The sequence below is a fragment of the Saccostrea echinata genome, unplaced genomic scaffold (genome assembly GCF_033153115.1).
Source record: "Saccostrea echinata isolate AGI-Se365-2 ecotype Australia unplaced genomic scaffold, CSIRO_AGI_Sech_v1 ptg000027l, whole genome shotgun sequence".
NCBI lineage: Eukaryota > Metazoa > Mollusca > Bivalvia > Ostreida > Ostreidae > Saccostrea > Saccostrea echinata.
In genome coordinates, this window is record NW_026889776.1 from 3154949 (window position 1) to 3165981 (window position 11033).

The 11033-nt window shown below is 32.0% G+C and overlaps 2 protein-coding genes across 2 annotated transcripts; one reads left to right on the forward strand and one right to left on the reverse strand.

The window, feature by feature from the left end:
- Positions 1-2419: 2419 nt before the first annotated feature.
- On the reverse strand, positions 2420-6584 carry LOC133193313 (uncharacterized). Its single transcript, XM_061329263.1, has 9 exons — positions 6426-6584; positions 6010-6186; positions 5692-5751; positions 5450-5506; positions 4703-4902; positions 4372-4570; positions 3310-3399; positions 3052-3165; positions 2420-2821 (listed from the first exon to the last, which is right to left on the reverse strand). The coding sequence occupies exons 1-9, from the start codon at positions 6582-6584 to the stop codon at positions 2558-2560; spliced, it is 1320 nt and encodes a 439-aa protein (XP_061185247.1). The 3' UTR covers positions 2420-2557.
- Positions 6585-8038: 1454 nt separating this feature from the next.
- On the forward strand, positions 8039-9761 carry LOC133193106 (heat shock 70 kDa protein 12B-like). Its single transcript, XM_061329081.1, has 4 exons — positions 8039-8122; positions 8680-9001; positions 9203-9433; positions 9579-9761. The coding sequence occupies exons 2-4, from the start codon at positions 8681-8683 to the stop codon at positions 9759-9761; spliced, it is 735 nt and encodes a 244-aa protein (XP_061185065.1). The 5' UTR covers positions 8039-8122; position 8680.
- Positions 9762-11033: the final 1272 nt, after the last annotated feature.

Sequence of the window (11033 nt, forward strand, 5' to 3'; positions counted from 1 at the left end):
GATTGGAACAATTTAGAATCTACACTACCCGAGGATGCTTCCACATAAGTTTCAGCTTTTCTGGCCCAGTGGTTCTTGAGAAGTAGATTTTTAAAGATGTTTCCTATATATTTCAATGTAAAACTTGAATTCCCTATTGTGGCTCCATCCTACCCCCTGGGGTCATGATTTGAACAATTTCGAATATACACTACTTGAGGATGCTTCCACGTAAGTTTCAGTTTTTCTGGCCAAGTTGTTATTGAGAAGAAGATTTTTAAAGATTTTTCTTACATATTTCAATGTAAAACTTGAATTCCCTATGGTGGCCCCGCCCTACCCTCGGGGGTCATGATTTTAACAATTTAGAATTTACACTATCCCAGGATGCTTCCACGTAAGTTTCAGCTTTTTTAGCCCAGTGGTTCTTGAGAAGAAGATTTTTTAACGACCCCACCCTATTTTTGTCTTTTCTTGATTATCTCCCCTTGTAAGGGGGCTTGGCCCTTTATTTTACCAATTTAAACCCCTCTTCAACCAAGGATACTTTGTACTAAGTTTTGTTAAAATTGGCCTTGTGGTTCTTGAGAAGAAGTTGAAAATGTGAAAAGTTTACAGACGGACGGAAGGACGACGGACAAGTGGTGATCAAAAAAGCTCACTTGAGCATTCAGCTCAGGTGAGCTAAACCTTATCTAATATTGTGCAATAAAACTCTGGGTTCAGAGAAGGTGCCAAATCACTAATATTTTATTGATATAAGAGGTGTTTACAATTTGCCTTAACATTTAGAGTGAAAAATATAATTTCTTATTACATTTTGTTAATGAATGAAACTAAGGTACAACCTAATAAAACATCAATACTAATATTTAATGAAACTGTTTATATTACATTGAAAAAATAAATTGCAAGTATCTGTTCTCTTTGTGAGACATGGTACTCTGCAAATCGATTGTTGAAAAAAATACATCAAATTTAATTATATAAAATCAAATTAATCTTGATATTTTATATCAAATTCATTTTAAAATTAAAAGCTGGTCATCCAGTAACTATGTATTTTGACAGACTATAAATTAAGAGAGTTAGAGAACAGATATCTTTATTTCTTTCTGCCCAATTCCCAGGAGATATACTAGTAGATAACACCTGCTTGATCAGAGATGCCCTAATAGCTTCCCACACAGAACTCATTATTTAATCTTTAACTGAATGCATGTCCACTCATTGCTCCCAAGGGACAAATGGATTTACGCTTGCTTTGTAATGCACTGTGTACAGTAGAAAAGGAATGTCGATGTCATTCTGTTGAAAACAAAGAATTTTTTCTTTTAATTTGTTACAAAGTTTTATATAATGAAAAAAAAAGAACTGTGTTATCTTGATGCAACTTTTTTTAATAAGGTTTCTGCACGAATCTTGGATTTGTAGGGACTAACTATCAAAAACCTTTTTTATACTCGGTGATTTTATTTTTAGTTTTAATGAGTATTTTTAAACTGCAGTTCACATTTTTGTACAGATGTACCAAATGGCAGTTCTAGATTCTATTTCTCAAACCTACATAAACCCAAAATAACTAAGTCAGTAAAAATGAAAATAAAACTGTAAAAGGCAGAAAAAATTACCCAATAATGATGAAAATAGCAGGTGCACACCTATATATGGTGAATAATAAGTGTACAAATTTTCAGTCAAATCCATGCAATAGTCTCCGAGAACAGGTCCGGACAAAATCTCGTCTACAGACAGACGGACATGGTGATTCCAATATCCCCCTAAACTTCGTTTGCGGGGGTATAATAAAATTAGGAGTGATAGACAAAGTCAACCTTCAACTTAGAGAGTGGACCCTCGAGAATCGTCATAAGCAATATAGAATCATACTAGGTGTTATTAAAATGAAAAAAGAACAACTGCGCGTGAGTGATGAAACACAGTTGATAATGGGAGAAAAAGATCTAACAGTAATATTTCCTTCTATAAAGAACACTATTTCCTTTTTACACCTTACAGAGTTGAAAAACTTTCAACGATTGATTACATTACGAGAACAATACAGTAAAATTATTTATTTTTTAAAGGTGTGGTAAAAAAAACGTGAAACAAAGAATATTATTATGAATACATGTAATAAGGATGACAATTGTAAAAACAAAAAAAAATACTTGAAACGATTCTTACAGTTTAAAAAATCCATTGAGTATATTACATACTCTATTTGGATTGAACACATTCTGTAGTCATGAAATGAATCACTCGGACGGAAATTGCGCTACAAAATATTGCTATGCAAATTAAATGATATGACTGGTTCACCCTTTATATGAATAAACATCAACTCATAACCTTGTTGATTTTTAAATACATGTACTTGAAAAAAAAATGCAAGTACAAATCAAGTGCGTGCATTTTAAACTAGTTATAGCTACACGTACTTAGCAGAATATCTTATTTTTAAAAATGGTTTCTTTCTTGCATCAAACATCAAAACCATATAAAATTATGTTAATATTAAATGGGGAAAAATTGACAAAGTTTTTAATATGGACTTCATTGGCAGTAGTAAGAAGCATTACTGAGGAAGAATAAAACCTTTTGATACAATTGGTCCACCATTATACAGGTGTAAAGCAGGCCAAACACAAACGAGTGCGACATTGCCTTTCTTGCTGTAGTGTTTGAATGACTTTTCATTGATTTTTTCTCCGTTTTTAGCAAAGTTTAGGGTCATTGGCGGATCTTGTAGGACCATGTTCCACGTGAGTTCTACTAGAATGTCCAGATAATCTGTAAGTCTTTTATCAAGTGTGTAGCTCTCCTTCTGTTTTCTGAACGCCTTAAATGAAGTAAAGCTAATTCTTCATGTAGCCTTAATTTGTGTTTCATATTAGCAAATACATAAAAATAAAGTGAAAAAGCAAGAAAGTATAACATTGGAAAGGTTTGTAATGTTACGAAACACAAATGCTGTTTTACTGAGGTCTTTCATTACACATAAATTATTATAATTTAATTACTAATAAGCATGCACACATCAATAAAGAATAAGTATCCAGAAGTTCTTACTTTTTGAAGAGATTTGACTGACTGTTCACCATATTTTTTCAAAAAGTCATTAAAAATAGCATTGGATCCTGTTAAATTGACATCTTTTGGTTCTTCTGCAGTTGACAATGATGACTGAAAAGGTTGAAATTAAACTTTACACACTGTAGAGTATAACTTAAATTTAGCAAGATCGAAAAGATATTGTTTCAATATTATGTATGCACTTTTATAATTGTTGTATTACTTTGGCGCAACATATTTTCACAAAAGACCTACTTGCAACGGGTTCCTGATCACCTCGGCTGTTCTTTTCACCAACTCGTTTCTCATTTTATCTTTAGTCTCATCAGAAAATTTGTAACATTCCTACAATATTGAGAGGTGTTGTAATCTGTATTACACATACAGCAATGTCACTGTGCTGTACCTTCTAAAAGAAAACGATGTTAAAGAATGGATATTGCACTTGGAAGCATCACATTTCTCTAGATTCTCTCTAGACCATTAAAATTCTTTTTTTCAATCTTGCTGATGTATATATTTATCACACTAATGTATTTCTAAGAGATTTCTATCCTAATAATGTTGGTGAAAATAAACCTCTTTTAAGAAAGACACAGAAAGATATATGATCAACAAAATAATCCCTACGAAAAACGCAATAGGAAAATTGAATTATTTCTTTTATCTTTCAATTTCTCAGTCAACAAAGTGTGCAAACCACAGGCACTTGTTTCGTATACGGGGCACCCCTACTTATTTTTACCACAAGGTACCTAACTCAATTTCAGGCACTCCCGCTTCAAGCTCGTATTTTGTTTATATATCAATCATTAACCTACTTTAAAATGACATCGTTCGCTTTGAAAAAAACTTTTTTCTTGTCAAATTAATCGTTTCGGACGTCTCTGGTCGAACCTCTTTATTGTAAACCACTCATTTCTTCCTTGAAAATTATCTCGATACAAAATAAGACTTCGAATCGGATACATTGACTTCCGGTTGGGTTATAAATGTAGGATAAATCCAGAGACTCCTTTCCGAGGTCTCCAGATTTATCCTTCATTTATAACCCAACCGCAAGTCAATGTATCCGATTTAAAGTCTTTCGAAGCGAATGGTGTCATTTTAAAGTACTAGGTTAATGACTGATATATAAACAAAATACAAGCTTGAAGCGGAGGTGCCTGAAATTGAGTTAGGTACCTTGTGGTAAAAATAAGTAGGGGTGCCCCGTATACGAAACAAGTTTCTGTGGTGCAAACCACTGATTTTTAGTATTCCTGTGAATGGGATAAATATTCACCTATCCTGTTTGTTACTAGTAAGTATTTATACCTTAACTAAATTTGCTAGCTCTGTAACTACGGTTTCCTCTGTCTTTCCTCCTACTTTCAATGCTTCAAAAGCCTCTGACCATTGGTCATCATACACTAACGAAAACTTTTCTCCAATTTTAGTTGGTCGATTTTTATCACTTAGGTCAGCTATATTTGGGTTTCCCTGTGTTAATTGTTGACTGGCATATCTGCTTAATCTGCAGAATTTTGCTTATATTTAATGACAACCAAATACAATACCACTGATTTGTTCTTGCTGTAATAAACATAAGGGAATACGTATCATTTTAAATTGTTAGTCATCAGATCATGCCTGTAATGGTTATTACCTTGTTGTAAGTTCTTCAGTTTGCTGCTTTTGTTCTCTTACTGTTTCTTTGAGCTTTTCGTTTTCTTCGATTAGTTTCATATGTTCGACTCTGAGTTGTTTTTGTTGTTGTGTCTCACCATTTTCAATTGTCTGACTTCTAATGTGTTGACTTGGTTCCTTATTATTCGCATTGCCTTCAACTTGTCCTGGGCTTTGTCTCTGAACAAACAATTTTATAAAGCAGTTATTTACCTAAAAAAGTAGTTTCATAGCTCAAAACACGACAAGCCGAAAAAATTAAGATCCTAAATTTATTATTGTGCATGCATGTACATGCAGATAAAGTTATCATTTTCTGTTGCTATCAGGTCCTGATATTTGACAAATGTTGTAGTATGTTTGAGATGTTTTATTACTACTATATGCATTGTATCAAGTTCTGCCTTGATAACGGCAGTTGCAACTCTTATTTCTGATGTTAATTTATCTTTAGAAAAAGCTAACTTAAATTTTGCAAAATAAACTGTATTCTCCAAAACTTTTTCAGAATTCACAATATAGAAATAGAAGGAGAAAACAACAGACGCATCTAACTTTGTACTAAATGTACACAAGTACATGTACGTACCTCAAAAGGCGACCCCGACGATCTTTTAAGAGTAACAGACATGAGATATTGCATTCACTTATATCCACCGTATGTGTAAGTATATGATTTCATTACTGTTATTGGAAGATAAATAATGGAACACTATATATGTCATACCATATTTGATGAGGGGAAACTACTTGGATGACCTTGTTTGGGGCCTACTGTTGATATCTGCAATTAACATGAGGTTTTAATTGTTTAATTTAGCTGGTGTATTGAAATTATCAAAACAGCTTTTAAATACAAGACATTCTAACCTTTCGTGGTATAAATGTATAAATGGAAAACAATTTTTACAGCATATAAAAAGGGCATATAATTGCAATGTACTGTTATTTTAAAGAAAAATCGCGTACCTTTCCTGCGTTACTTGATGGTTTTCTTTGACTTGCAGGGATTACAACAGATTTGTTATTCTATATATTTACAAAATAAATTGAATAATAAAAAATTATTATTGTATGGGTTAACTTTAAATAAATCTTGATTTTTTCCCCCTTATCTTTATTAATTTATAGAAAGTATCAAAATCCTTTAAAAAGATTGCTGAATTTAATAATTAAATCATTTTAGACTACTTCATTCTACTACAGATAATAGCATTTTGACTTGCATGTAAGTTTAATTAAACACCTGTACTTTACATAATTTTCTGTAAGAGAAAATAAACTTACCTTAGCAGGTGAAGATTCTAATTTATGTTTTGGACATTCCAATAACAATGCATATTTTCTCCATACGTCTATATCCTTAACATTTTGAGATACCAAAAAATCGTACAGAGTGCCGAAGTCTTTGGGTTTCTCTGGCCTTTGTGACATTTTATCTACTCTAATCTTGATTTTCTCGTACTGTTGAAAGGTTCGAAAATATCAAATAAGATTAAAAAGCCTAACATGCATTGCATTTAAAAAAAATACAGGTTTGTTGCTCTGTTCACAAAACTATGTTAAAATCACATTATATATTCAATATGTGTTTTATAAAGGAATTAATTTAGATCGAAGAACCTTTTTTTTTTTGGACAAATACACATGTATACTGCAGCAAAACGGATTCTTTGACTTTAGTTCCATTCCACAGTACTTACAACATCTTTATTGCTTTCCTGCAGCAGTTTAGCGTGACTTTTAAGTTTTGTAAATTCCTCTTCAGCTTTCTTTATTAGTTGTTGATCAACACCTCTTTTACTAGGAGGACTCTTTGCGTCATCGAAGACAGACTGTATCGTTTTTCTAGTCTTTGACATGTTCACTTGGGGGAAAAAAATAAATTACATGCACCTTTTTTTATATGCAATTCGCGTGTACATGTATGTACGAGGCATTTGTAAAGCATATACATGTAACCCCCCCCCCCCAAAAAAAAAAAATGCTTGAATCTCGATTGCCTAATACTGTTGAAAAAGAGAAGTCAAATAGTTTGACCAGCTTATATATGACTTGTTAATCTATGTCCAGCAGAGAAGGACATGTAATGCTCTACATTTAGTTACAGTAGAAATTAATGAAATGTATTAATTGCCATTGATGACTGTACATTCATTTACGGTACAATACATAATCTCTAAAGATTGAATCTTAGGGTCTCAGGTAAATATTTCACACTTATATCGGTATTTTGCTTACCTTCAAATAATGTTAGGTATACTGTGCAAAATTTCAGGACGCCATTTGTAAACAAACATCAAACCGAAAGTAGAGAACAAATCCATTTCACAATGGTATAATCTGCGTAGCTGAAATTGAGCTTACATATTTAAGGTACCTAAAGAAAGTAAGATTTTAATATATTTCATACCTGCTTGCATTTTGTTATTAATGTATATATTCAATCATATAGTGATAAGCATAAGTACATGCACTTTTTGATACTGTTCAAATCGAAACGAATATATTTTCACAACTTACATTGGAATATACTCAAATTAACATTCTACATGTATTATTGGGTCTTTTATTTAAGTTTATAAACGAATGAGGAATGTTTTTATCATGTATGATTTATCAATTTACCCTGTACCACAAACACATGTATGAATTTTTAAGGTATTTCTGATATCGGAAAATGATTTTTAATATTTAATAAAAATGAATTTTTAATATTAAATAAAAATTAATTTTTAAATATTAAATAAAAATGAATTTTTAATATAAGAAACAAACGAATTTTCGATATCACAAATCAGAATATATACATATTGGTATATTAGAAGTTCAGCTGGCGTTTTCTATATCAAAAATGACAAATTGAATTCTCTGATACATGTACGAGAAATCGAACAAATATTGCTGTTAGGCTCATTAAATTAAGTAATTCTCCTATAACATCGCTTGTAAAATTGTACAAATTTATTTTAACAAAAGTTATATGTCAACATAATCCCACTGTAAATGTAAATGTGTGTAGTACGTAAATGTATTTGTTTTATTTACTTCTTTGCATTATACAAAAAATATAAACACGAGGTTTTTAGGTTATCTACTCTGTATCTAGCCACAATAGAAACACAGAATGAATCAATTGCTATCTTATATCAGAAAATTGACTCTTTGATATCAGAAAATCCATTTTCTGATATAAAAGACATCGAAATCGATTTCTTAAATTCTAAATCTTTTATGTGAATAATTCGAATTTTTGAAATCTAAAATTTCAGAAAAAAAAAACTCAAAATTTTAATCTTTTATTTTTCAGTCACATTTCCATCTCCAGTCCTTGGTGAAAGATTCTTGATCTGCCTTCGTGTGCAGGAGAAACATGAAATGTCTTATTTAAAAACAGATGGTATAAACTTTTTTTAAACTATAAATTTAACAACTACATGTAAGTAAGTATATGTTTATCTAAATAAATTAGATGAGCTTAACCGCAAAAAATTTCATTTTTCAGTCACAGTTTTTCAATAATGTCATAGAAAGTGCTAAAAATTGGATACATTTGCAAGGGTTCATGCTAATACATGTAAAAGGACATAGAACATTGTTATAGAAAGTCTACGATTTCTCAGTAATTTAGAGATTTGAAATATGCTTCATTTACAATCAAAACAAATCTAAATATTGGTTCAATCCACGCATCCATTTTTTGTTTGTTTGAGGCATGTGTCCTTAAAAAGTTGCATATTTTTAAATTTAAACTTTATTCCCTACATTATCGCAAAATTACATTCTTAAGAAGAAGCAATGTTCAAAGATGTGAAATACTTCGTAATTAGTAAAAATGATAAAGTTCTAGCTAAGTGACATTGAACTATGAAAAATTGTATTTCGATTCTTATTCTGTCCAAGTGTAATTCATACAGCTGCATGATTTGCAAGCTGAATTGTGCTAATGCTTTGTAGAATGGCGGACAAACAAAAACTAGATATTAAAGTCCTTGTAGCTGCAATTGACTTTGGTACAACGTACTCGGGCTATGCCTTCTCTTTCAAAGATGAATACGAAAAGGATCCCACGAAAATCATGGCCAATACAACATGGGTGGCTGGACACAAGAATTTATTTTCTCAGAAAACCCCCACGTGTCTTTTGCTGAAATCTGACCGAAGTTTTCATTCGTTTGGATATGAGGCTGAAGATACATACACTGGTCTTGCCAATGAAGGAAAACATCATTCATGGTACTTCTTTCGGAGGTTCAAAATGATGCTACATAATAATATGGTAAGGAAATTATGATAAAGGAATAATGGAGTGTTTCTTTTAAATTTATGACATTTATAAGACAAATTATTATGTAGCATCATAATGTTTTTATACTGGATGAAAAAAAACAGCCCAAATTTTAATAATCAGGTACAGATCAAACGAAATTACTTTTTTATGCATTTAACTCTGAGATGTTTCTTTGTAATTATGAATTAGACTTTGAACCGTGAAACAGTAATAGCAGACGACAGCGGCCAAAAGAAGCTCCCCGCCATGACAGTCTTTGCCCATGGCATACGGTATTTGAAAGATCACCTTCTAAACCACCTTAAAGTTAAAGGATTGGATGTCTTGATCGAAGAAGACGACGACATTCACTGGGTTCTGACAATACCTGCAATATGGAACGATAAATCTAAGCAGTTTATGAGGGAGGCGGCACAAGAGGTACGCTTGGATGCTTGAGATTGTTTATTGTCAGATCATATTTCTTTTAAAAAGCTTGAAAATAAAATGATATATCTATTATTTGCCAAAATAAAAGTTCAAATTAAAGAAATTGTTAATGAATATATCGTGTTTAAAACACCAGGCAGGAATTGAGAGTCAGAATTTAAGCCTTGCACTTGAGCCGGAAGCAGCAGCTTTATATTGCAGAATGCTACCACTAGAGAGACTCTCCACAGCAAGTTCTACAAATCTCTCCATGTTTCAACCCGGAACTCGCTATATGGTGTTGGATTTGGGAGGTAAGACAAATTACCAAGAAATGTAAAATACACCATTGTTTTACAAGTTAAATTTATAATTAACAATTTGTTTACAATTTGTTCTTGAAAAATGTTTTGTTCTGTTCATATAACTGATAATTTTTTTCACACATCGAAACGTACAATATCAACAAACTGACGAAACACAAGTTTGTGTGTGTTTAAGGGATTAAGTGATGGAATCCGGGGGAAAAGGGGGGGGATCCAGACTCCCTACCACCTCTAGATCAGTGCATGTCACGTTGTGCAACAAATTAAAGGAAATGAAATGAACTTTCCCACAATTAGTAAACATATGTTGTTACCAAAATCATTAATTCTCATGGAACTGTAACACAAATAGTAATGCATTGCCTGGAAAAAAGACCCGAATTAATCTGATTTTCTTTGTGACGTCATATTTCTTAAAAAAAAAAAATAAGCATGAGAGTAAACCTCAGTGACACATCAGCAAGTTTGGCATCTATGGTATAACATTTCGTAAGAATCTCGTTTTTTAAAAAAAAAATCCATAATTGGATCCAAACTCTTATACCCGGTCACATATATCAAGCTATTTTTCTACGTTTTCAGTTATACGATATCAATGTAAGATGGATTGAAAGTGTAAAATCTTTAATTGGCCTTAACTTTATATTAGAGAACCTATGATGGCATATGTATGCAATCCACATATTTTTTGTAATGATAAGATCGAGTAAATCTTCACATCAAAAGTGATTATGATCAATACCCTGAATTACAGTTAATTAGTAAATTGTTGAAAAAAAAGCATGATTATTATCTGTAGGTCACAGGGATGATCTTTCTGTTTAACCGTCGTTCGTTGGTCGCTAACTTTTGAACATTTTCAGCTTCTTTGGAACCACTGAGCCATTTTCATAAAATGTTGGTATATACCATCTACGGTGTAATGGAGAACAAAAATAGTAAATTTTATGGTCTCTGCCTTCCTTGGGCCTAAGAGGTGGAGCCAATTGCAATATATGTATTTTAAAATCTTCTTCTTTGCTCTTGGAACCAAGAGTGAGGCATGAATATAATTTATAAGCAGTAAGCACTACCAAAATTATGAAAATCATGAAAGGTCTGTGATTCAGGATTCAGCCTGCAGGGTGGAGTTAACTTGATCATATATTAAAAATACATTATTTATTAGAAAATATTCTTTGCTTGTGCACATCTAGCAAGTACACTCATTGCATGATTACAATAAGTCCTCAACCTCTACCATAATAGTAAAATTCTTGGCAACGGGGTCCATTCTTTGGACTGTG